We start from the raw sequence: 27,450 nt of genomic DNA, 5'->3' as shown, positions 1-27,450 counted from the left end.
GCTGACGGAATTGGTCCGGTGCGTCTTCCAGTGGATGGTCGTGGAGGGCGAATACGTCTTTGAGGTCCGCTAATTCGTCGAGAAAAGCGATGGTTGCGCCCTTGTTGAGATGCCGGTATTCTTCAGTGAAGTTTGTTACCAGCACCTGAGCTTGTCTTCTCCGGAATTTCGCGATGCCTCTTGCGATGTCGATTCCTCGTTCCAAGAGCAACTGGATATTTCCTTCGACGATGCCTTCAGCGGTTTCGATGTCTGTGCTACCTACGCTGATGGCGACGCTTGATCGGGGCGGCACGGTAAATTCTCCGTCGAGGACGTTTAGAGCGACGTGTTGCGTCGAAGTCGTCGTAGCAGGTACGGCTTTGTCTGCAGATAGCTTGATGAGCTTGGATCGGAGGTCGATGATAGCCCTATTTTCATTTAGGAAGTCTATGCCTAAAATCACGTCGCGCGAACACGGCTGCAAGACCACAAAGCTGGTGGGGTAAGTGCGCCCATTTACGGTTATTCTTGCAGTACATCGTCCCGATGGCGTAATCAGGTTGCCACCTGCGGTGCGAATCAGCGGGCCATCCCAAGCGGTTGTAACTTTCCTGAGATGGGAGGCTAACGGTCCACTAATGACTGAATAGTCAGCTCTGGTGTCTACTAGAGCAGTGACTCTGCGACCGTCGATATCAACTTCAAGGTCACTTGTTCGCGTCCTCGCATTGCACGTGGGCCTTAGTGTCCGATCTCGGCTCCGTCGTTTCTTCAGGTCATGGCCGGGGCATACCGTTGTTACTTCGCTCGGTGGCGTGTTGTCGTCGATGTCGTCGTGTGGAGCGGCGATGAAATGGTTGCGTCGTCGTTAGTGGTCGTCGGCGGCGGAGGATCTTCTTTTCGCCATTGAGCAACCTCACCTCCAAAGGTTGCTGCCTTTAGTTTCCCCTACGGGGGCTAGGAGACCGTCCTTGCACGTAACCGCGGCCCGGCGACGCAAATCGGGCATTGTACGGCGATGGGGAGCGTGACAGACGCCTTGGCGACGAGTTCTCTCCGCTGCGCAGGAAGTCGTTGATTTCCTGTGGTCGCTCGCCAGGACGGGGTCGTGGGGCATCGACAGCGAAACCACGGAGGCCGATTCGCCTGTACGGGCAGTGACGGAGGATGTGTCCTGCCTCACCACAATGGAGGCAGAGCGGTCGGTTGTTTTGTGTCCTCCAGGCGTCGCACTTTCTGGGGCTTGGGGGTCGTTGGTAGGCATGGCGGGCGGAGACCAAGGGGCGGTTTTCAGGAACATGACGGTAGCGGCGAGGGCTCGGAAAGTCATCACGTCGGGGCGCAGGGCGATGTAATGCACCAGCGTAGTTCATTGCTGTTGCCTCTTGTGCTGGGACAGTTGCAGCCGTCGCTTGAGGAACGCCCAGCGCCTGCTGGACTTCTTCACGGACGACGTCCGCGAGCGTCGCCACCTGGGGTTGTTGCGATGATGGCATCAATCGGCGGAGCTCCTCTCGCACGATCTCCCGGATGAGGTCCCGAAGGTTCCCTCCACTTGCAGATGCGCTGGGGTAGTGGCTTGAGTAGTCTGGCTGAAGTTGTCACTCGTAGTGGTGCATCCGGGTGTACAACGTCTTCTCGATGGCGACGCTTCCGTTTCAAATTCCGCCACGGTTTTTGGCGGATTTCGGACAAGACTTGTAAAAAGCAATTCTTTGACGCCTTGCATTAAAAATTTGACTCTCACCTTCAGTCATGTTAGGGTCGGCGCGGCGAAAGAGGCGCTTCATCTCTTCAACGTACGCCAGGACAGGCTCGTTAGGAAGTTGAAGTCTTGACTGAAGGAGGGCCTGGGCTCTTTCCTTTCGGACGACGCTTGAAAAGGCAGTCAAAAACGCTTCCTTGAAAATGTCCCAATCCTTCATAGCTGCCTCATGATTTTCGAACCAAACTCGGGCATGTCCTTGAAGAACAAAGTAGACCTGCCTGAGTTTCGCAGCGTCGTTCCAGCCGTTGAATTCTGCCACACGGTCGAAAAGGTCCATCCAGTCTCCAGCATCTTCATCGGGTCGTCCATGGAAGCAGGGGGGCTCACGGGGTTGGACTAAAACAACCGGTGCTGTAGGCTGAGCTATTGTCAGCCTCGATGCCTTCCGAGATCGAATGGGGTCAGGCAGCAGACAGTGTTCGGGTTGTAGGCCTTGAAGTCGGCGGCTGGCTCGGTGACCTGTGGGCTGATCTTCCAGGGCGACAGGAACACGGCTTGGGTCTTCGCTTGAAGGATCAAAGGCAGCACATCCACCAGATGTCACGTAGTAGTGACGATTTCAGATTGTGTAGAAATGATTGCAGCGTGAGCAGTCGCACTTTCAGCATATTTAAACGTTTGCGGCTTTTCTCACAACCTGCAAATATCCCCTGTCAACTTTTCAAAACCAGGCTTTAATTACACTACCGGCTCATGCTGGATTGAGAACCAGTCCTCTCCCACAAAGATACAAGGTTTGGTTGTGCAACTCGTCACAAGCATGATGAAAGCGGAAGCCAAGTAATCATACTTGTACTTTGCAGCATTGTCAAAAAAAGCAGAATCCAGTGAACTTTCCAAGCATCTAGCAAGTTAATTTCTGCCCAGTAACCTCACTGTATCTTTTTTGTTCCTCTGTTTTTCATCATGGCATCATTGTCATTCAAAAAGATACCTGGGATCAGCAAAACCCACTCAGTAGCTACTGTTGCCTGAAACACTCTTTCCTAGTTGCGTGCATGACTGCCAGTAACTAATACACATACAAAAAGACTCTGCACAGAACCTGGCTCACACTTCCTTTCAGTCTATAGAATAAATAATTAAAATGAGGCCTATAGTACAGGAAACTGCACCCTCATGCAGTGAAATATTGTACACACTGGTGAAAATGCCATTACAATGCAAGCAGTGCTGTTGCCTCCTGGTCATGCTTTGCTTATAACAGCCAAATGAACCTGTCAGACATGCTTACCAGTCGAAGAATTGTGCAAGGAACCAGAATTATAGGCTATTATTCATTGGTGTTGTTGTAAACTGTGCAATAAACATTTCACAGTCAGACACTTTGCATCTTTTTCCTTTATGTTCATCAAAAATGAAGCACAGCTTTACTTGAAGGCCTTCCTTGTCACCGACGCTTGAAAAGCATATAGCTAGATGTCATTAACAGTTACCAGCTTAACACACCCCCTTCTTTTCAAAGATTCTTTTCAAGCTTTTCAAGCAATAATTATATTGGCTTTCAGAAAGACTTTTGCAAATAGGAACCTAATACAGAAGTTTACAAAGTGCGTTTTGAAGCAGTCAGATGTGGTGTAAAATATAGAGAAACTCTAATACAAAAGTTTACATACAAAGTGAGTTGTGAACCAGTCAAATGTGAAAAAAAAGGGATTGGACCAGTAACCTGCTCGTAATGAAAAATACCAATATACAAATTCTTCTAGGTGAGTTGAAAAAACAGAGCTTATTGAAAAAAAGAGAGCAGACTGGAGGGAGACGTGGGCCTTCTACGACAGCAGTGGGTTCACATAGGCAACGTCGGGGCGTCCATCAATCTCAATCTGCTCGTAGGTGTAGTCCCGGTTGCCCCGGCACTCATCTCCGCACTTTGTTGAGCCACATTTGGGACACGGAAAGTGGCAGCCAGGGCACTCCAAGCGTAGGCAATCGCACATGTCCTTGTTGGTTGCAATGTGGATCCCCCGAGCATTGTAGAGGCGCAGGGGACGAGAGCTGCAATGGCAACAATTCCCATGCAGTCTCGCACAACTGCACTGAAATCCAGCGAATTTGCAAGCTAGAAGCTTGACACAGAGCTTTAAGTTAAGCTGTCCATTCACCACACCATCAAACAATGTAGAGTGAACTACATAATTTCCTCATGCAGCCTCAGACGCCTCAACTAACAAGAAAGCCGTGAGAATTCCATTTCCCCACAGACTGTTGTTTAATCGAACATTATTTTTTCCTTTGTTTAACCCTACCCTCACTTAGTATTTTTTCGCTGTGTTTTCTATGTAACCCTTGCTCACACTTATTATATCTGCAAATACTTGCTTACAGTCTCCTTTTTATCGCAGAGCCAAACTCACGGGACTTCGCTGCTCCTCTGAGCAGGCTTCAACGCGCCGATGGGGCAGCGAACGCGCGTCCTTGACGCGGGGCACTGCGTAGACAGCTGAGAGCATAAAAACGCATACAGCAGCACTCCCGCGCCAGTGTTTTCTGGGAAGATTCAGTCTTCCGGGCCTCTCTCGCGGCCGTTCCAGGAAAGCGTATTATGCTTCATCGGGCCCGCGATTGACGCATCGTTCTCCTCGCCTGTACGGCCGCCGCTACCGACAACCCAGCCTCAGACGCCTCAACTAACAAGAAAGCCGTGAGAATTCCATTTCCCCACAGACTGTTGTTTAATCGAACATTATTTTTTCCTTTGTTTAACCCTACCCTCACTTAGTATTTTTTCGCTGTGTTTTCTATGTAACCCTAGCTCATACTTATATCTGCAAATACTTGCTTACAGTCTTCTTTTTATCGCAGCGTTTTGTTAATTGTCGGGTTTTCCTCTTGTCATTTATCTAGTCGTCTTTTATCGATATCTTGTCGTGGCGTTTTATTTTTTTACATTGTACTCTAATATTATTCAGTATAATTTGGAGTATTAATTATAAACATTCAATTGTTTCTTTGATCTTTTTTACATGTATTCCTTCCTCATTCATGCACCGATACACGCACTTCACGTGTTGACCGGCTTAACTTTAAAATGTGTTCTCATACCTCATAGAGAAACGACGGGTAACCGTAACAGAGATCCCGCGCCTCTTTTCACCGTAAAGGCTGCAGTTTGTGACAGATTGGCGTCCGCGAACAGGACTGGTCAACCAAGTGTCGATGAGAGAAAGAGGAGTAGGCGAAAAAAAATGTTCAGCGTTGTGTTATTGCACTGTATAACGCTTCACCCCTAAGATGGCTGATGCAGAGTCAGAACAACTTGTTGTACATCGGGAGCGAGCTCGTTGCAGAGAAGAACACAATGAGGAATGTGCGCGGCGGAAAGAGGAGGGAGAACTAGAGTCGCAGAAGGCCCAACTCCGGATAGCGGAAAAGGAAAATGAAAAGGAGTTAGGGATGGCAGAGATGGCAGAGATGGAAAAAGAAAAAGAACTAGATTCGCAGAAAGCCCAACTCCGGATAGCGGAGATGGAAAAAGAAAAGGAGTTACTGATGCTCCGACGAGACCTACCGAATAATCCTGCAACTTGCGATAATAGCAACGTAGAGACAAGGTCATAAACGGGGGAGGGTCAAGTTGCTCGGCCCGAACGCATAAGCCCGCACAAGCTGATGCCGGTTTTTAATGAGGGTTTTTAACCTCATGCGTTTCGAGCGCGTCGCTGAGTGTCAGAGTCGGCGTCGCGACCAGTGGGCTACAACCTTTAGTCTGTGTTTAAGCGGCGAAACGTTCAGCGTTTTTAGTTGTATGTCTGCGTCCGAGTGCTTGGACTACAACAAGCTCCGGCAGGCACTAATGATTCGCTTCCGTATGACCGAGGAAGCGTTCAGAAAAAAATTAGGTCTGCTAGTCCCCGGAACGAGGAAACGTGTTCACAGTTCCTGAAGCGTCTACAGTAATTCCTAAACAGATGGATAGAGCTGTTGGACACAAAGAAAGAGTACGCAGATATCTCCGACCTGATTGTAAAGGAACAGTTCCTTTCTAAGTGCGCTACTCCGCTACAAATGTTTTTGAAAGAAGAGAAGGACACATCCTTCTCGGAAACAGTAGCAGGGGCAGAAAAGTGCGTGGAGGCCCATCGCTGGTCAAACTTGAGAAAGCCAAGCACCCCGAAAAATGAGGCAGAAAACACTGTCTCCAAGATTAAAGAGAGAAATGAAAATTGGCTTCAATCATCGGACGAGAAGAGCCGCGATGAAAAGAAATGTTTCATTTGTGCGCGCACGGGACACCGGGCCAAAAGTTTCCGGGCCGCCACCTCCGACGGATCGGGACCGCTCAAGAAATGCCATAAATGCGGTAAGTCAGGTCATCCAAGTTGGAGATGCTGGGCAAATGGGGCACAAAAACAGAGAGAAGAAAATCGGCTGTCCTCTGCAGTATGCGCTGAGAACGGATACCTCCAACTTAAGGACGGAGGGAAGATCGCTGTCATCAACGCTGGTTACACCAGTAAAGAATGCGCCGTAAGGGAATGCTTACCTGTCGTAGCTGGCACGATTGGGCCCGACAGTCCGAGTCCTCAGAGACACAGGCTGAAATACGGTGGTGGCAAGGAAGGACAGTACGGAAGGAAGATATCACCGATATGAAGTCTTCAGTTTACCTACTTGACCGCTAAGGCCTAATGCTCCCAGCAGCTTGGGTCCATGTCGACAACTCTTATTTTAAGGAAGGACTTCTCGCTAAGTGCATGGAGAATCCCTTGCATGATTTGGTGCTGGGAAATGTAGAAGGTGCTAGGCCAGCAGACGAGCCCGGTCCAGACTGGAGCAAGACAACAAAACGCGAGGCTGTGAAGTCCATTGAAGTAAAAATAGAGCTAGCGCCTGACACCGAGAGCCCTGCACCCATTTCGGATAGCACTGAAGCTTGTCCGGTAGTGACTAAAGCGCAGTCACGCAAGGATAAAATGCTGAAAATGCGTAAAGTCCTGCAAGGCTTCCCAAGTGTATGCCGCGAAGAGCTGGTTCAAGAGCAAGAGAATGACGCCACCCTACTCTCGTGCTTCGATCGTGTTGGCCTGCCACAAGCGAACAAGGGCAAGGGTAGCCATCAGTTTTTCATTACAAACGGCGTCTTTCAAAGGAAATACTTCGCCGAGTCCGGCGAGAGTACACTCAAGTGGTTATGCCCCAAAAGTACAGATCAGATATTCTCAAGCTGGCACATGATGGGTCGATGGCAGGTCACAAAGGCGCGAAGAAAACCCTACTAAAGCTTTAGACAGAATTCTTCTGGCCCGCAATGCAGGCTGACGCTAAGCGGTTTGTTGCCTCTTGCGATCTATGTCAACGCACAACTCCGAAGGATCACACCACACGAGCGCCTTTGGTCCGAGTGCCCTTCATTGAGTCCCCGTTTCAAAGGGTGGCGATCAACATCGTTGGCCCATTCAACCCGATGTCCGCTAAAGGCAATCGGTACATCCTGACCATGATGGGCTATATCGCTCGGTACCATGATGCAGTCGTGCTTTCTAGCATTGAGGGCGAAAGGGTAGCCGAAGCTCTTGTCGAAATGTTTTCCCGTGTAGGAGTGCCCAGAGAGGTCTTCAGTGACAGGGGCACTAATTTTACGTCTGAAGATGGAGGAGGTTAGCCGCCTGTTGTCAGTAAAACAGCTGCATACCTCTCCCTACCACCCGAGAGCGAACGGGCTAGTCGAACGGTTTAACGGCATGCTTAAACAAATGCTCAAGCATGTGTCAGGAGAGACTCGATTGGGATCGCTACATGGCTCCACTCATGTTCGCATACAGGGAAGTATACCAAGAAAGCCTTGGCTTTTCCCCATTCGAGCTCTTATATGGTCGAAATGTGCGAGCACCTCTAGCTGTACTAATAGAGTTCTAGGCTAATGTAACCATCTGTAAGGCCGCATTGAAAAGCAACTCGCGCTTGGAGTCGAGCTGGCGGTCGAACCCCCGCCCGCGGAGGCCAAGGAGCGAGTGCTATTTTTTTTCTCCCCTCTGCTCGGGCGCTAGCCGCGCCGCGCGGGGTGCACAGGAGGCTTGGTTTGTTTCGTCCCTTCCCCCTCCCTGCGTCGCGAGGAAGCGACGGCAGACGCACCCGTACCGGCCGGGAACGACAGGAGCGCTTCTGCGAAACACTTTACGGCCGGCTCGCCCAGCGATCTCTCGCTGTGGCGCCAAACATTGGTGCAGGGAGACGCCGCTCATGAAGCCTTTTGCACTGCCACAAGCGCGCACTAAATGTCCTGCAGAAGGCGACAATGGGCTGGACCCTCGGCCTCCCAAGCAGCGACTCAGCCCCACGGCCTCCCGCTGTGTAGCCAGACACCGGGGCAGAGAGAGCCCGCTAACGAATCCATTTGCCGTGCCCCAAGCGCTCACGAAATGTCCTGCAGAAGGCAACAATAGGCGCAGCCCTTGCCCCCCTCCCCCCTCCACGGCGACTGATCGGGTGCGAGCAACGGCGAGTGCACACTTCTCTGGGGACTAGGCTGCCCAGCCGTCCCGTTCGAGAAAGGGGGTACCTTTCTGGAACGCGACGGCTGGGCAGCCTAGTCCCCAGATCCCACGCGGCGTTTCTTTAAGAAAGGCGTCAGCTGCAAGGTCGCTTCGCAAACACACCGGGGAGGGGAAGGTAAGACAGGCGCCGTGTGAGAGGGTTTGGGGACCGGCGAGTGGAGGGAGAGTGTGTTTTGAATGCTGTATTTTTATTTGACGTAATTAAGGACCTGGGTCCAAGACTATTCCAACCCACTGGGGTTGTGGCATGCTTTTCAATAAGTTGATTGCCTGCTTCATTTTCGGGGCGGATCACCTAAGGTGACCATCCACGGGTCTTTGTTGATGTTTGTCATCAAAAAGCGGTCCTCAGACCATGTTCGGCAGTCAAGATTGAGGCTCCGTGCTTAGACCGTATCTACAGGCCCTAAGCCTTTAACCGAAACGCTCAGTAGGAAAGTAAGGGCTTGTAGAGTGACTTCCCTGTCTGAAAGTCTATTTTTTTTAAGTTACTGTTGTCTCTGTGACTCTTGTTGCTGTAATTTACAGTTTGCCAATGTATACTATTTTTCTTCAGTAAATATAATTCTCCTCATGAAAATCATCTAATCATCGTCTACTGCCTCTTCCCTGCCGAATGACCACGTTTGGAGAGGCTTCAGCCCCTCTGAAGATTGGCAGTGAACGAGCATAAATTACTGGCGTAGCATGACAGGATTCGACAACCTGCAACACCGAGCAGGCATCGCCCTCATCCAGCAGTTTCCAGACATCACGATATGCCCATCTGGTAGCAGACATCCGGGAGGCCTGGATGGAGCCGATCTCAGAATACCTGCAAGGGAACAACGAACCCTGGTGCCCCGACCCTGAGGCGTCGTCCATCCAGCAGCCCCGGTCAAGGCGACAACGGAGTAGCAACATCAGCCGCTACCGACACAAGCATAGGTGAGCTGGTTTCCTTTCGTATTATTTGGGTGGTTATGGCTCAAGCGTAAAACAGGCGTATGGTGTTGACAAGAAGCATGATGGCGAGCTCAGTTAGCAGACAGGCAGAGGAGAATTTTTTACAGGAGAATGGTTTAGAGGGCAGTGGTCAGCCGGCTGAGGCATCCCAACAGGATGCGATGGCTGGACCAGCGGAGGAATCGGCGATTACCGGGCCAGTGGCAGGCGCGCTACGAAAAGTAACGGCACTGACCGAGACCGAAGCTACGGAAATTCGCCGCATGGAACTCGATTTTCAACTGGAAAATCTTAAAATTGAGTCTCGAGAATGCCTCGAGTTGAAACAAGCTCGGATTGGGTATGACAGGCGACAGGCAGACCCCCGTGATGTCGGAATCCGGCGAGCAACGGCGATCGGGCTTTGACCCGGTCTCCCAGTGTGCCAATGTCCTAAAGGGACTCAAGCTTCCGTGTGACGCGGGCGTACCCGTGTGGTTCGACGAAGTGGAGAGGGGATTCACAAGGTACGATGTACCGAAATACAGCCGCGTACGCTTGATTATGCCAGCGCTTACCGGACGCGTTCGGTACCTGTTTCGCGGTCTTAGTGACGATGAGAACGGCGACTACGAGTCAGTAAAACCTACTGTGTTAAGCGAGCTAAAGCTCACCGCCGCCGAGTACTTGCACCGGTTCGAACGCGTCATTAAACGCAGGAAGGAAACAAAGGCACAGTTCGCCTATACTACTTCCCTACGATCTTCGTTCGAGGAAAGCAGACACTAAGGATGATGTGATAGCTCTCATTGTTGCTGATAGGATGAAAGCTAGCCTACGTGCAGAGGGCTTGAAATATATGCGCCTCCGCGAGGGAGAAAAATGGGTGAAAGCGGATGAGATGTCACAGATAGTGGAGACATTCGAGCAGGCAAAGGGGAAAGGACGCGCGGTGATGCAGGCGGCCGCTTACGGCGAGAAAGGAAAAACCGAATCCCTTCCGAAAGATAGCGACAAGCGAAACGCACAGTGCTACGTGTGCCGCGCAATGGGCCATCGAGCCAAGGACTGCCCTCGAGCTGTTCAGAATGCGCAGAAAGCAGACAGGCGCGTCCGAGCACAAAAAGTAACAGTTGCCAACAGGGGAACGGCCGAGACTTTAGCGCCAGCTCACCTAGACAGGACGCTGATTGCAGACATGAGAGCGCCCCGATCGTCCGAAGAAGGGCATACATCGAAACTACAGCAAGTAGGTATAAAATGCGCTCGAGTGCCGACAACGGCGATTATAGACACCGGTAGCGAAATTACTGTAGTCAGAGAAAGTCTCGTGCCTGGAGGGTTTCAAGAGCCTTGCGGCAAGATAATCCTGTGTCAGCATTTGGAGAAACAGTAGAGGCAAAACTAGTAACCCTCGCGGTCGGTGTGAGGAGGCGACCGTCAGTTATACCACAGCCGGAGGCTGTAAACCACGTATGCGCACTTATCAGCTTTCACGTGAGGATTGGGAGCTGCTAGTGCAGTCCGGCGGCAGTGACGGATTTTTTGTTCCGAGTGGAGTTCAAGTGACTGCCGACCCAGCTAGTTTATGTTTTACGGTGGGCCAGCAAACCTCCGATTCATTCCCAGCGAGTGGTGGGGCTCACGCGAGAGAATGTCAGATAGGCGAAGAGCCGAAGAATGAGTCGATTGTGACAGGCGGGAAATACGAAGCGGGCCAGGAAGGGTAGCCGGCTAATCACGCGGGTTTGACGCATGATATTGAGGACACGACCTCAGAGCAGTGCGACGAGCTTCGATCGGCCCAGCGGTCTGATGAAAGCCTTAGGAAAGCTTGGGCAGACGCTGAAACAGGCAAAGGGGGCATGTTCATCTCACAAGGGTTGCTATATCACTGGGATTCCATCGAAGGCACTAAGTAAAGCAGCTCGTGCTGCTTTTGAGTAGACGGGAAGAGGTCCATGGTCTGGCTCACGAATCACTTTGAGGAAGATATTTGGGACCAAGAAAGATGAGGGCAAGAATTAAATACAGCTTCTTCTGGCCCTGCTTAGAGGCGGATGTGGCGTTACGCTGCAAGACGTGTCACGCGTGCCAGGTCCGGTCAGACATCGACTTAGAGATAGGATACCTATCACGCCCCTCACCAGACCAGACCACCCTTTTAGGTCAGTGAACGTGGATATTATCGGGCCAATCGATGTACCCTCAGGCCGGGGTCACTGGCACGCTCTTTGTCTGGTTGATTTGTGCACACGGTGGCCCGAGGTGGTCAGTCTGCGTTCACTGACCGCAAGAGCAACATGCGGCGCCCTACTCACCAATTTTAGCCGCGCTGACATCCCAGAAGTGGTGTGTTCAGACCAGGGTACTAACTTCACGGCACAGCTTACGGAAGAAATGTTAGCGAGGTTGGGGTGCGCCCCCCCGGTGTTCGACTCCCAAACACCCAGACAGCAATGGGCTTGTGGAAAGGTGGAACAATGTCCTGAAAAACATGCTTTTCCACGTCATCGAAAAGGACTCGAAAAACTGGGACAAGCTGATACCGTTCGCTCTCTGGGCATAAAGGAAAGTTCCCCATGATACGACGGGGGTGGCTTCTTTCCGACTACTTTATGGCAGGAACCCCACGGGTCCACTGGCCTTATTACAACGCGCCTGGACAGGTGAGCACCCGCTCCCAGACACTCTAAGAGAAGAGCCCGCAAAATATCTTACAGCTACGTGAGCAGCTAGAGATAGACGCGGAGGTGGCGGGACTGACTGCGAGCGCGCGCCAGGGGAGCTATGTTCAAGCATACAATAGACAGGCCCGCAACAAAGTTTTTAATATGGGGGACCAGGTTCTCGTTTTAGACCCTGACCGCGGCAGCAAACTGGCCCCGAAGTGGCTCGTCTCCTACGTGATAACAGCGCGCGAAAGGCAGCATGCTTACCGAGTCTATACCGGTGCGCGAGCCGCGCCGCTCGTGCATGCCAACAAGCTTCGGCCTTACTACGCTCGGGTTAGTCACATCGGGACCCCGTCGGGGTGGCGCAGTAGTTACGGCGCTCGAATACTGTTCCCAAATACGCGGGATCGAATCCCGGCCTCGGCGGCCGCTTTTCGGAGCAGGCAAAAAGCAATGCGCACGTGTGCTGTGCGATGTCAGTGCAAGTTAAAGAACCCCAGGTGGTCGAAATTTCCGGGGTCCTCCACTAAGTCGTCTCTCATAGCCTGAGTCGCTTTGGGACATTAAACCCCACAAACCAAACCTAGTAACGTCGGGGTAGTCTTTTACGAAGGCAGATTTCGGAGAGATCGAGTGCACGCCTCGCCCCTCGTCTGCGCACCCAGTCTCCCTTCGGTTTAACGCAAGAAACTGGCACATTTGAGCTCCCAGCAGCGCGTGAAATCGCGAGACTATTCGGCGGTTATTCTCATCTATTCACCGAGACCCCTGGTGCTGCAGAAGTAGGACTGCACAAAATCGTGCTTCATGACGGGTATCAGCCAAAACGCGCTTTCCCTTACCGAGTGCCAGAACTTCTAAGGGAAGAGGTAGGCCGGCAGATAAAGGAGTTGTGAGACCGGGGCCTCCTATATCCGGTCGACAGCGACTATGCTCATCCCGTGGTCTGCGTAGGGAAAAAGGACGGTTCAGTGCGTATGTGTATCGATTACCGCGCGCTAAAAGCGGCCACGCGCCCTGATGCATTCCCGATGACACCCCCGCAGGAGTTAATCAAGAGGGTCGGCCGTGCCAAATATACTACATTGGTAGATTTACGTCTAGGATATTGGCAAGTACCGGTGGTCGCCGGAAGCCAACACTTGACGGCCTTTGTAACCAACGAAGGGCAGTATGATTGGCGCGTCATGCAATTTGGTTTGAAAAACGCGGCCGCAACATTCCAGCTGCTATCGAAGCATCAGGTCTATGCTGCGGCATACCTTGACGACATCGCAATTTTTTCGGCTTCCTGGCAGGAACACCTGAATTATTGAAAGATTGTGTTTGGCTTACTCCGCGAGGCTAATCTCTAGGTCCGCCCCGAGTAATGCCATGTCGCACAGGTACATGTAACGTACCTGGGACATGTAGTCGGCGGTGGTATCGGCCGGGAACAACAAACGCGCTTCTGCGAAACACTTTACGGCCGGCTCGCCCAGCGAATTCTAGCTGCGGCGCCAAACAGTGGTACATGAAGCCTTTTGCACTGCCGCAAGGCTCACTAAGTGTCCTACAGAAGGAGACAATGGGAGCGACCCTCGGGCTCTGAAGCAGCGACTCAGCCCAGTGGCCTCTCGCTGTGTCGCCAGACATCGGGGCAGAGAGAGCCCGCTATCGAAGCCATTTGCCCTGCTCCAAGCGCTCACGAAATGTCCTGCAGAAGTCAACAATAGGCGCGGCCCTTGCCCCCCCCCCTCCCCCCCCCCCCCCCCCCCCCGCGGCGACTTATCGGGTACGAGCAACGGCACCTGCACACTTCTCTGGGACAGTGCCGCCCTCCTCCCTTTTCTCGAACGGGACGGCTGAGCAGCCTAGTCCCCAGATCCTCCGCGGCGTTTCTTTCAGAAAGGCGCGAGCTGCAAGGTCGCGTCGCAAACACGCCGGGGAGGGGAAGGAAAGACAGGCGCCGTGGAGAGGGTTTGGGGACCGGCGAGTGGAGAGAGCGATGCTGACCTGACCAGAAAAGGCTTTCAAGAACTTGCTGAAGAAACTGGCAGAGGCCCCGATTCTGAAACTGCCAGATTTTGACAAGAAATTCGTCCTGCGAACGAGGGCTTCTGATAGAGGTATTGGGGTAGTTTTGCTTCAGTCGCATGGCGAAATCCTGCACCAACTTGCCTATGCGAGCCGCTAGTTGCTCCCTCGAGAGCCTATTCAACCACTTAGAAAGAGACTTTAGTACTCTTCTGGGTAATCGAGAAATTTCAAATCTTCTTTTACGGGAGAAGGTTTCTCGTTCCGACGGACCACCAGCTTTTGAAGCTCATAAACGAAACAAAATCTGCGAACAGCCGCGTTCTTTGCTGCAGTATTAAGCTTTAGGAATACAACATCCATTTCGAGCATATTAAAGGCAGGGAGAACGTTGGAGCAGATTATATTAGCCGGCTGGAATAGTCGTTCTGCTTGTATTACTACCTAGCGGCATTGTGTTGACTGTGTAATGAAAATCTTACATGATGTGCCTGTCAATTTGTGTTCACTTGATTGTTATCAGCGATCCGTGACCTGTGACATGTGATGAAGAGATGACTGACAAACTAGAGTGTTGTGGTGCTGTGCGGGTTCAGATCAGTGCGTATATGGGGCGCGTCACGAACCGTAGTGAGTGACGAGCGATCTTAAGTGCGTCGAATAGACCCAATCGACTTCACCCCTCTGCGGGGCGCGCCGTTCTCGGCGCTTGTAGATGCCTAGAATATTCCGAGGCAATATTCTTCAGTGGGGGAGCAGTTTCACAAGCTGCCTCACCTATTCAGCGGAAGTTGCGGGATCTTCTACATCAGATAGAGAGCGAAACTCACGGGACTTCGCTGCTCCTCTGAGCAGACTTCAACACGCCAATAGGGTAGCGACCGCGCGTCCTTGACGCGAGCACTGCGTATACAGCCGAGTGCATGAAAATGCATACAGCAGCACGCCCGCGCCAGTGTGCTCTGGGAAGATTCAGTCTTCTGGGCCTCTCTCGCGGCCGCTCCGGGAGAGCGTATTGGGTTTCATCGGTCCCGGGATCGACGCATCGTTCTCCTCACCAGTACGGCCGCCGCTACAGAGTTGCCCAGCCTTCGACGCCACCACTAACAAGAAAGGCGTGAGAATTCCATTCGCCACAGACTGTAGTTTAATCAAACATTATTTTTGCCTTTGTTTAACCCTACTTTGACTTGGTAATTTTTGCTGTGTTTTCTACATACACTCGCCCATACTATATCTGGAATACTCGCTTTATTATCCTTAGTCTTCTTTTCATTCAGCGTTTTGTTAATTGTCGGGTTTGTCTCTTGTTATTTAACTAGTCGTCTTTTAGCAATATCTTGTCGTACGGTTTTTTTTCATTGTAGTCTATTATTATGCGGTGCAATTTGGACTACTAATTATAAACATTTTATTGTTTGTAAAAGAAAATAACCTTTTTTGAACATATTCCTCAATCACACATCGACACACGTACTTCACCTGACTTATAGACATGTTCTCAAACATCATAGAGGGACGACGGGTAACCGCAAAGGGGATCCCTCGCCTCTTTTGACCGTAAAGGCGGGGATTTGTGACAATCTTCATGACACAAGACCTTGACCCCTTCCTGTAGCACCCTGCCAGGCTAGGGTAGTGCCTTGTATTCACAACAGCAACAGACAAAACTGAGAAATCGTGTTCCACACAGCCCAAAATGCAGATATTTTAACAACCAGGAAGAGTGCAAAACAGTATGTCACCCAAGTGGCAACTGGGGAGGTTACATTACCCCTGCTGACAGTCTGCCTCAGCTATTGCATACTGCCGATACTGGCGGCACTTCCGCACCTTGTTCGTGCCAGGCATTGGCTGCCCTCTTCCTCTGGTCCAAGCAGCTCTTTTACCTCCGCTGTCTTCTCCTTCACCTGCACAGTCTCCACAGTCTCCTCTTTCACCTGCACAGCAGTCTCTGCAGGATCCTTTTTCCCTTCCACAGTCATCACCGACTCCGCCACCATATCGTCCACAGGTTCCTGTTTCACCACAATGCAGCTACTGCTACTGGGGTGTGGATCATTGCAGGTAGATGGGCTGCGTTAAAAGAAATACCCGCACACCAACTTCGTGCCCCTTCCCATTCATAACTGCCGCTTGTGTGAAAACAGGATGCTCAATGCAATGCATAAACTTTATTTTTCACTCATTGCACTATGATATAAAGGAAAGTTCTTTAATAGAGTTCTAGACAATTTTGAGTACAACTCCCTTGTTTACACTTGCAATAATAAAATCAGACTGCTATATATATTGCCGAAAGTCCAGGAAACGCAGTGAGCCTAGATGACTGCCGAAGTCCGGGAGCGGTCCGAGCGCGATTCCAGGCAACCAACTTCGTAGTCCAACCAACCAGCAGCCACTTCGTGGTCTACTCCAACTAGCCACTCACTGTCTCAGCTTCGACGTCGACTATTGTTATATATATATATATATATATATATATATATATATATATATATATATATATATATATATATATATATATATATATATATATAACCTGGTTATGTAAGAACACCAAGAAATTATAAACTTAGTGAATTTAAAGACAGGAAAGTTGCTTACAATGTCGATTTCTTTGCAGGAAAAAACTCAGCTTTAAACAACCAGGAAGAGTGCAAAACAGTGCAGTACTCTCTAACATGAATACGGTAACGGTAACACAATGGGTTCTCTTATACACAGCAGCTTATTAACAGAATCGAAGGAGTACAGCGAAAGGCAGTTAGATTTATATTTAAGAAGCATAGGATTGCTGATTCGCCGTCCCATTTGCTTAATAAGGCCTCTATTCTTACTTTACAAAGTCGCGCCAAACTAGCACGACTAAAAATACTCTACCAGTTATTACATAATGCACTAAACATAGATAGCGCGTTGTATATATCCTTGGATGAATGCAGACCTTCCCCTCATAAGCACCCGAATACTCTCAAGAATATTTTTTCGCTCTGAGTGTTTTCGTTCATTCATTCATTCTGAGTTCATTTACTCCACTTGCAACTACGGAATGGAAATGTTTGGATCCACGAATCACTAATAGCACATCATTGACGAAATTTGTAGCCCTTATAGAAGAAATACTACAAAATATGTAAACCATTTTTGAACCAAATATTACAGACCATTAACGTTACTGAATTAGAAAGATATTGTATTACTACATTATTTACTATGTATAACTGCATTATTACCTAGAAGATATACTGTGTATGATATTATTTATTACCTGCAGTTTTTCTTCTATATTCATGTATTTGTAACCTTTGTATCACCATTAATAGATATAGTTTGCTTTCAATTATACGCCCATCCTGTAAAAATCCTAATAGGGATTGACATTATCTGAAATAAACAAAAAATAAAAAAATACCCTCGTTTAGTTTTGATTTAGGTTCCTTGCGTCCCCACCCTGCTATCTACTTGCCAATCTTACAAACGCCTCTTGCGAACTTCTAGCGCCAATTCATTCAGAAAGAAGAAAAGGCAGAACACCCCAACCTACCATTCAGGCTGTGCAGACAAAGACTGCTCGGAGACCCAGGCTCCTTTGCGCCTGCGCCACCTCTTTTTCAACATGAACGATCGTCGGACTGGTGGGCAATCAGCCTTGGCCGTAGCTGTTGACTGCTTCTTCACCCTGTCAAAAACAGGAGTCCACTGTGCCAACAGGTGGTGTGGGCAAGGTACCGCGCACTTTCTTTTTAATACCCTTCGAACATACACCAACAAGCAACAATGACAAGTACAGGTAAGAAGGTGGCTATGACATTACAACGTCTAAAAATGAAAAGAGACCATTGAATGTGGTATATACTAGGTGTCCTAGCTTTCAAAAAGTCGCCGTCCACTAGCCCAGTGAAATAATCCAGCTGCAGGCAGTTGAGAGTTGCCTGGCCTAGTCTAGTGTTTCATTGTAGATCCTTATAATGATTAAGACTATATAGCTAGCATTTAAATTATTGGCTTCAAGAACAATTAGTATCAATAAGGAAATAGTAAACCGTCTTCTAAAACAGCTGACCAATGTTTGCACCAAGATGATTTCTATTTTACATAATTTCTTTTTCACGATCTTAAACGGCAACAAGCCCAATAAACAAAGCGTCTGCCTGACAACAATTCCACTTCAATGTCCCAAATGTGGCTCAGATTACAAAATCTGCTTTTGTGTGGCTTTGCATGATGACGGTGAGAGATGTGTGCGCAGCTAGTCATATGCTAGCTTGATTTAGAAGCCAGGGAATAAAGCTATGGAAATCGTACCTATATGCAAACATTACGCGTAGCTGTTTTTCAACACTACCTACAACTTTACAACTGATGCATTGCTTCAGGGGCCTATAAATAAAGACGGCACTGATTAGTTTTCACTAATTGCAGAAAAACTAAGGCAAATGGAAAGCCACAGGAGACTAGGTCAATCACCTCTGAATAGTTCTCGGTTGGTTTCACTAGCCTAAACCACTCTACCTAATTCATTGTTTGATTACATTTTCCCGGTATTCTTGGTATGCATGGTTTTCTGGCATAAAGACGGGGGCCGCCTTCAAGTGAAACGGTCGTGTCGCAGCTGTGATCTTAACTGACATGATGGAAGCTGATGTGCTGCCCTCCCCCCTTTTCCCCATCAGAAGACTTCTAGCAAGTAAAATGTTTCTCTGGCCATTTTTGAAATCAAGATACAAAGACCTTGGAAGCAGAACACTATTATTCAAGCTATAATATTGTAAGGTAAATATAAAAATGATTATATATGAATATTGCTCAGATATATGAATATGCCTGGGTCGCGCCGAGCAGAAGGCACGCGCTGCACCGGGGCATGGGATTCTGCTGACCGATCTTCTCCTGCGCATCTACACGAGCGCCTGTGAATCAGAACCCAGATACGTGGAATTTTTAGGCGCTCAGAAGGCACGCTCTCCGCCGAGGCATGGGCTCGTATTCTCCGATCTTCAGCACCAGATATTCTAATTGCAGAAAACAAGCGCAGATTGTGGTGCTAGAGGCCGAAGCTCCAACAATGTTTGCAGCAGAGAAATGAGACGTCATATTGATTTAAAGCAGAGCAGTAGCTTAGCCTTAAGATTTCTAGGACGAGACGCGAGGTCTTCTTTTTGCTCTGCAGTTTCGATCGACTAAAATGTGTAAGCATCTCGCAAGCAGGACCTACTATACCTCAACAGCTGCTATGCTACTTTCGACTCCGCTAGTAAGGAGCCGACCCACGGGGTATGCGAAGTCAGAGGACCCATACCCGCAATTATCAACGAAAACACGCATCCGAACCACCAGGATTCCGTGCTCACAACGGCGTTAAGGTGTGCGTAAATTATTTTGGGTCACTAGCATTTGCTAACTAATGAACCGCTACTACAGTCTTCTACCTACTGCCCTTGAACCAAACAGGTTGCCCTACGCAGGCCGAGGAGCCAGCCTGCCGAATAATATCATGCGGAAGTCGCTCACCCCCGGTCTACCTAAAAGCTGAAAGAAAAGGAATAGTACAAACGCTGCTCAGCAAGAAACCGCACTTACGTTATGGGAGACGAGAGCACCTGGACGAGCTGACACCCGCCGATGCTGGCAGTCCTTGCACGCTCTGTCACGAGCCGGAATTCAAAAGCTTCTTCTTTGTCTTCGCGAAAGTACCCACTCGGTGGGATTCAAGGGATACTCCCAGACTATGCCCGAACTAACCTCAGAAAAAAACAAATAAATATGCGGCCTCTTTATAACCGTGAACAGGGGAATTCACAACGATGACAAAAAAGCGTGTCAGTTCAAAGAATTTAACTTGAATTGGGTGGCTCTCTTTCCACCTGTCCTCTTTTCTTGTGGCGTTGTTTTAAGGCCGTGAGGAATGAGGAAGTAGGACTCTTTTTAATGCGATAGCATTACTTCGCTATGTTGAAAGATTTCTCTCCGCACAACGTGTCCGCAAAATCGTGTCCGCAGCAGTTGTGAGTGAGAAGTGACAGAGGCTAATGGGAGGTGTAAATCGATAAATCGATAGAGAGACGAAAAAAATAATTAGGTCAAAAAGGTAACTAGGTAAATAATTGCAATAACTGGTTCACATGAAAAGAAGGCGGGCTTTCTGTCACACTTGTTCTGTGTGCACCTGAACCGCGCGGTAAATGAAGGGAGGAAGGTGGGAGTGAAAGCGTAAAGAGAGAAAGGAGTGCCGTAGTGGAGACCTCCAGGATCTGACGTCCCGCAACCGGAAATAAAAAAGGGCGTAAGAAGGGATTGGCGCGCAATTTGAAAGTACCAAAGACTAATGTGGGTAAGCAAGAAGAAGAAGAAGGAGTCCATCCAAAATCGCTCTGCAAGGTTTATAATGTCTAATTACTCCCGCCATGCCAGTGTTACAGAAATGAAAAGAACGCTTAATCTTCCGGATCTTGCCATTCGGCGCCGCATTTCGCGCCTCTGCACATTTCATAAAATATATTACGGCAACGAAAACTTAAAGCAGTCCCTGTTTACTCCTCCGGCGCACATATCGTCCCGCAGAGATCACCACCTAAAGGTGCACATCCCACAGTGCAGGACTGTCCAATATCTTAATTCCCCAGAACTGCCTCGGACTGGAATCACCTGCCCTTCACCGTCGTCGTCATCAAGGATTCTGAAAAATTCAAGGATACTGTTAATATGAATTGTAACTGTTTATTTGTTTGTTTCTTTTTATTCTTATTTTTTCCCCACTCCTCTCTGTAACGCCTGACCGGCCTTCAGAGTAATAAAATGAAATGATGATAACAACTTTATTCTTTCGCCACATAAGGAGGCCCCCAATCCCCGCCTCCGGCACGCAGGTCTAAGGGACGGGAGCCGAGAGCTCCGCGATCAGGAACAGGCAAAGAGGTCTTGGTTCTCCGCTATTTCGTCCCAACTATTCTGCACTCCCATCGAAAGGAGCTTCTCTATGGAAGGGGTAATTGTTAAGTCCAGGGCCCTATTTTTGCGCCTTCGAATGTGAGTCTAATCTCCTCTTCTCCTCCGACCTGATATCTAAGAACGGCGTGGCATAGCTCATGCGACTTATTACGTAAGCTTGGGTTAATTTAAGCAAGCTTCTTTCCTTCAGGCCTCGTCCTTTCAACGCGATCCTTCTAAATATGCCAATGGCTTGCGTACCGATTCCTTCTAGCTTTTTGATTGTCCCATCATTATATCGATTCTGCTGAATGAATAGTACTACGATTCAGATTTGATCTACTATTGGAACTAGTTTCCGTTCTACTTTAATATCAAATCCCAGCAGCGCTTGCGTCGGAGTGACTTTGGGTTATAGATGAATAATTCCGATTTTTGCGGCGAGCATGATAGACCCTTACTGGCATCGTAGACTACGACGGCCGGGGGGCCACGGTATCAGCCGCGGTCCTTAGAAGCCGCAACACGGAAACGGCTGAAGTAGTTGCAATAGCGCTCGCTTGCGTTGGAAACGGCCATTTGAAATTTTGAAAAGGGTGGGGTCTCGTCGTAAGCGACAAAGTTTCTGGCCAGTAGACTACTGAACAAAAAAAAATTCGCCTAATGTGGACACCTGCACACTCGTCCGTTCTAAGCAGAGAAGGGGCCCACGAGTTAGCTCGCGAGCTGTCTACTTCCGGGTAACTGTGGAGCCGCCCGACTGCCGGAACATGGACGAGCGTCTGCATACTTATGCGGAGATTCTTGAAAATTGCAGGTTAAGCAGGATACTGGGGCTACCACAGGATAAAAGGCTAAACAATAGGGAGGCAGGCGCATGGCAGCGCCATATGGATACAGCTCCAGTCCAATCTACGCCGAGGAAAACGAAATATCCTCGCAGTCAATTGGAAATGCTTCCGACAGGCTTTAGACGACCATCACGCCGAAGCGCCAGTCGAAACACTCCTTTAACGCGCCCGTGATTGAGCCACTACAATCACACAAGTAACAGAAGACGTTCCTGTACCTGACCCTCACCTGCTTAACCTAAGGGAAAGCAGAAAACAAGCCGAACTTGACTACTTCCTATCGGGAAGAGAATACAAAAAGCTTCTAAAACTTCGTCGCCTTACTGCTGAGGTACACCGCTACAGCAAACGCCTTAGCAGAAGCCGATGGCTTGACTTTTGTAGCACTTTATCCTATAGGACGAACACCAGCAAGCTGTGGAGAGTATTCCGAGGCCTTCTCCTCCGCACTAGTCGGACTGCTACTGAGCTTGAACAGGAGGCAGCCCGCACTTTATTTCTGCAACCCACCTCACCACCCCCACCTGATATTTATGCCCCCGTTCCACCCACAGACTCTACTGGCATTAACGCCGCCTTTAACACATTTGAATTCGAATATGCTCTTTCAGAAGTTAAAAAGAACAGCGCTCCCGGAAAAGTGGCATCACTTGGAGCATGCTCCGGAACTCCAGCACACCTACTGAGGAAAAATTGCTTGACCTCATCAACCAGCACGATACGGGCTGCCTACCACCACACTGGAAACACTCGGTAGTCGTCCCCATTCCCAAGCATGGAAACCACCCCACGCAACTTGGCAACTTGCGACCGATCTCTGTGACCTCAACATTCTGAAAGCTAATGGAACGCATGGTCACCAATCAACTCACACATGTTTGAGACCACAAATTATTTTCACTTGTTCCAGACTGGCTTCCGCCTCAGCTAGGAACACAGGACCGCTTTTATCTTCTCCCTCCACATCAACGTAAAGAGATCACGCCGATGGTGCAAAGGCCGTCCCGACATACTCGTAGCTGTTGATTTTCACAAGGCGGTCGACACCGCCAGCCATCAAGCCATTGTCGACGCGCTCATCCACACTGGAGTTGGAGCCCGCATCATCAACTTAGTGAAATAATCCTTCCTGAGTAACAGAACCTATGAAATTCAGATTGATACACACCACACGACGCAACATTTTACAAACCGCACGGGTGTGCCTCAAGACTTAGTCATTTCCACCACCTTATTTAACATCGTCATGGCGAAACTCGCATGGCAGCTAGACAAAATCTATGGCCTATAGTTCACAATATACCCGGACGACTTCACGCTCTGGACCACGTACGGTAATACGGCTCGAGATCAAACGGAGATGCTGCAACTAGAACTAGATGCAATCGATAATAAACTTCATTCTACAGGCATGTGTCCATCCCCGGAAAAAAGCTAAATTTCTTATCATACATCCACCGCCTGGAGGCGTGGATATCAACCTTCACTTCGGCGGTCAAAGCATCGAACAACCCCCGAAAGATCACCTCCAGATACTTGGCGTTCCCACCACTTAACATGGTACTGCTAAGGATTGGATCCAACAGCTAAAAGCTCAATGGAAGCCAAAACTCCACTTAATCAAACGGCTCAGCAGAAGAAGTGGGGGTGCAGGGACAGACGTAGCGCGTCCCCTCACCATCGCTATTCTGCTAGCTAAGCTCCGCCACGGTGCCCCTTACATTGACTTGACCACAGCCGATTACAAGACACTTGGCTTACTTTATAACTCTGTTTTGAGGGTTATTACTGGTCTACCAGTAAACACACGCATCACGGAGCTTCAAAGATTCGCTCAACTCCCACCAATGGACGAATTTATTGCTACGCATCGAGCCAATCATGAAACTCGTCTGCGACACGCACCCAACGGGCACCCCCTCCTTACCCGAATTATGGTGGCTAGAAGGGGACGTGTGAGCATCGTCGCGGGCGCGCCGTGTTCAGAGGCGTGCTGGTGTTTCATGCCGCCGCGGGGCGGCGCGCACGTCGCTACCGAGATTCGTCGAGGGCCCCCGCCGACCGCTGTCGCCGCACGTTTCGTCCCCTACAGACAGGTACTGGCACGTGTTTTCGCAACGTCTGCGGTGTGCTGGCTTAAATTTTTTTGGAATCGCTACGTACCGACGTGGCCATGCCACAGTGATGTCTAAACAACAAAGACACTGTTTTGCACCTGGATGCAAAGCGGGCTATGTTTCGGCCCGTAAACAAGGGAAGAAGGCGTCTCTCTTCGCTGTTCCCATCGACGATGAACGACGTAGTGCCTGGGAGCGCGCGATTCCTCGTGCTGACAAGTCATTGGAGAAGAACTGCGTTGTGTGCGAGGCTCATTTCGACGAGAGATTCATCGTCCGTAGCTGCAAGCATGTTATCAACGGCGAGTCTGTGGAAATCCCTCGTGATCGCCCTACACTGACAGACGATGCGATTCCGACGATATTTCCAAATGTGCCTGCTTACCTCTCAAAAAAGCTTCCTCCAAAAAGAAAGACGGTTTCGTCCACTGGAGGTGCGACTTCCAAGCGAAGAAAGGTTGACACCGTTCACGAGGAACCGCAGAGTGCTGAAACCGACGTTCCAACAAGTTCGAACTGTAGCGGCGGCTACAATATCTTGGAGGGTATGACTCAAGATGACCTTCCAAGTAAGTACTGGACGAAACACGTAATTCCAAACGACACAGACGTTGTGGCATTCTCAGTGTGTGCTTCAAGTGGTGGAACTCTGTGCTTTGAAAAGTTACTTTTGTGCTCAAGTAGTGTATCAACCTTTCATTGCACGGCATATGTACAGGGTGTTCTTGTTAAAACAGTGGATGTCGACAGCATTAGTGATGTTAAGGGCCTCGTATTCGAAATGGATGCCATGATTACTTGCGAGGGGTTTGAAATGGAAACAGGAATGCAAAGTGCGCAAATAAAAACAAAGCACAGACTCCATGGAGCGAAACTACACAGCCTCACATGTTGTGGGACAGTCCAAAATAGAAGCCGATGCTTGCAGTGCAAGTACCTTCGTAAGCTGTTGATAAATCAGGCTTACTATAAGCGTACAAGAGCGAGACAGGCAAGAGCTAACCTCACACAGAAGCTAACGAGAAAAAATGCGCAACTGCGACGGCAAAAGCGCAGCATTGCAAAGTTGAGTGAGACAATAGAAAAAATGAAACAGGATAACGAAGCTATAAGTAGCTCTTGTTTTGAAGAGAGGTTGCAAAGCCTGCCAAAAAAGAAGCAAGTGCAGGTACGTGAATGTTTTGAAGCATCAAAAAGGAGAAAAACAAATGGAATGATATTTCAGCAAGAGTGGATCCTTGAATGTATTGCGATGAATATAAAAAGCCCGCGTCTTTACGAGCATATTCGTAAGCACAAGATTATGGTTGTACCGAGCCCTTCTTGCCTGCGTACTTATGTCCGTAAATATAAAAGTGGTTTTGGCTTTAATGAAGACGTGCTCACAGCTATTGCAGAGAAAGCACGCAGTATTGATCCGTATCACCGGCACGGCGGCATACTCGTGGACGAAATGAAACTGTCCGAAAACTTGGCTCTAAACAGCAAAGGGCAAGTTCAAGGTTTCGTTGACCTCGGCAAGTACAGCTCACCAGGGCAAGAAGGTGCTCAATGTGACCATGGCCTTGTAATTTTGTTTCAGCCCTTCACAGGCAAATGGCAACAAATTCTCGGTGTGTTTGGTGCGCGAAGCAATGTAAAGGCAGATGTTCTGGCCAAAATCATTGTTGATGCTGTGATTTGTGCCGAGAAATCGGGGTTGTTTGTGGATTTTGTAACATGTGACGGGGCTGTGTGGAATCGCAGCATGTGAAAAATTTTCGGTGTAAGTGCGAAGCTCGAAAAGACGGTGTGCAAAGTAAAGCACCCAGTGGATCCAAGCCGGTATTTGCATTTTTTGTCAGATTTCCCCCACTTGGTGAAATCTGTGCGTAACGCTGTAAGCTCCAAAGGGCTCTTAACACCAGATGGTCGAGTTAGCACCGAATATGTAAAGGAGGCCTGCAAATGCGACACTTCAAGTACAGTGACACTCAGGGCAATGCCGCACGTCACCATGGCTGTTTGCCAGCCTAATGGCTTCGAAAAAATGCGGGTCAACTTGGCGTTCACCTTCTTCAGTGATGAAGTTTTAAGGGGCCTGTATGCGTACAACAGCCAAGTGGAACACCGCTATGGCACTGGCTGTACCAAGGCTACTTGTGCATTTATCTCTATGATGAGAGACCTCATCGATGCCATGACATCTAGATATTCAAAGCGAGGTTTAAGACCAGAGAGTAAAGAAGTAGCAAGCATCAAACGCTTTCTGGAGTTTTTAGCGACCTGGGAAAAAGCTGTGCCTAAGCAGGGTGGGTTTCTGAGTGAATCAACAGCCGAAGGACTCCGTGTTACTCTTACGAGCACACTTTCTATACTGCTCTATGTCACAAAAACCCTGGGGTTTAAGTACTTAATGATTTCTCGTTTGTGCCAAGACACGCTTGAAAACCTCTTCGGGATACTGAGGCAAATGTCTCAACGATCACCCCACACCAACACAATTTTTGATATCTGTGAATTGCCTCAGTTTTACAGCTTAGCGCAGTCACCCTCTAGTGGCAACATTTCTTCAACAGTCCTGAGCAGCCTTCTAAATCCAAGCTCTCACACTAATCCCGTGAAAGTGCAGAATAAGCTGGATGAGCTCCTAGATGTGGGGCATCTCAACGAAGTGCATGAAATGATTGTGGCATGTGAAGCACTCCCTGACCACACTGAAATCGTTGGACGCAAAAGTGATTCCCGGATCACTTATTACGTCAGTGGCTATGTGGCCCGGAAGATGCTGAAAAACACGAAGTGCAACGAATGTAGCAGGCTGTTGCTCCACTCAGAGGACTCGAGCTTGCTTCCAGCAGAGTCATGTCTCACACGTTACATAGATAGAGGTGGCCTCCTGTACCCGTCTGAGTCCCTAGCAGACTTGGTCAAAGCTATGGAGGGTGCTTTTACCTATTGCTTCAGTTTCAATAAGTTGAGAACGGATAGCGTCATGGACCTCATCTCTTGCCTGTCTATGAAGAGGTTAAATATGGTCGGCTGTGAGCAGCACAAAGTGGAAGTCACAAATCAAATTATTCGCTTCTTCACACTGACAAGGATGCATTTTCTTGTTGCTGGAGAAAATGCATCCAATCAAAAAAAGAGAGAAAAAATGAAGTTCTTGAAGCTGAGACGTACTACTTAAATTCATAATGTTAACACAGCCAACAAGTTTTTTTTATGTTATTGTAAACTACCCACATTGAGTCGTCTGTTGTGAATTTTTTGTAATGTCTTCTTCAAATTGTTACAAAGGTCCCATTATCTGGCTGTGTTTCGTAAATTGGTTTATGAATGCATCTGTTTGCCAATCAAACCTCAATGCCATGTGTGTATGCCCATTTTAGCATTGCATATTAACTTCTTTTTACTGGCCTTATTTACTTCCTTGAGCACAGTTTTTGTATAACTTGCAGTTCTACCCTACATTGATGCATATTTTCTGTTCATTTTCTTTTGATGGTGTTTTTGATGTTCAATTGTAAGAGTGTGTCAAATAAAAAAACTGTCTTTCTGATTAAACTTGTACGATATAAACCTAGCTTTTTCATGTGCAAGTCATCAAAACAAAGCATTCAGGTATGGTTGCTGATGCTTCTACCTGAATTGAGACGTCATGAACACTGCGGCATCAAAGCAAAAACTGCACGGACGTTGTTTTGGTGA

At 48.8% G+C, this 27,450-nt stretch overlaps 1 protein-coding gene across 1 annotated transcript; it reads right to left on the bottom strand.

Annotated features, from left to right (window-relative positions):
* Positions 1-3,370: 3,370 nt before the first annotated feature.
* Positions 3,371-15,931, bottom strand: LOC146203686 (uncharacterized). The gene is made up of 2 exons (XM_084585725.1): positions 15,696-15,931; positions 3,371-3,748 (listed from the first exon to the last, which is right to left on the bottom strand). The coding sequence occupies exons 1-2, from the start codon at positions 15,863-15,865 to the stop codon at positions 3,523-3,525; spliced, it is 396 nt and encodes a 131-aa protein (XP_084441851.1). The 5' UTR covers positions 15,866-15,931; the 3' UTR covers positions 3,371-3,522.
* Between the last annotated feature and the right edge of the window lie 11,519 nt (positions 15,932-27,450).

The sequence above is a fragment of the Amblyomma maculatum genome, chromosome 1, assembly GCF_055883805.1.
Source record: "Amblyomma maculatum isolate TAMU_Amacu chromosome 1, ASM5588380v1, whole genome shotgun sequence".
NCBI lineage: Eukaryota > Metazoa > Arthropoda > Arachnida > Ixodida > Ixodidae > Amblyomma > Amblyomma maculatum.
The sequence above is the reverse complement of the archived record's forward strand: the minus strand, read 5'-3'. Positions and strand labels throughout refer to the sequence as shown.

What these genes read in the sequence shown, in the direction of transcription:
- LOC146203686 (XM_084585725.1), bottom strand. Translation starts at nt 15,865, where the DNA reads ATGGTGGCGGAGTCGGTGATGACTGTGGAAGGGAAAAAGGATCCTGCA. An exon ending in CAATGCCTGGCACGAACAAG is followed by an intron (nt 3,749 to 15,695) that starts GTGCGGAAGTGC and finishes TTGCCATTGCAG; the next exon opens with CTCTCGTCCCCTGCGCCTCT.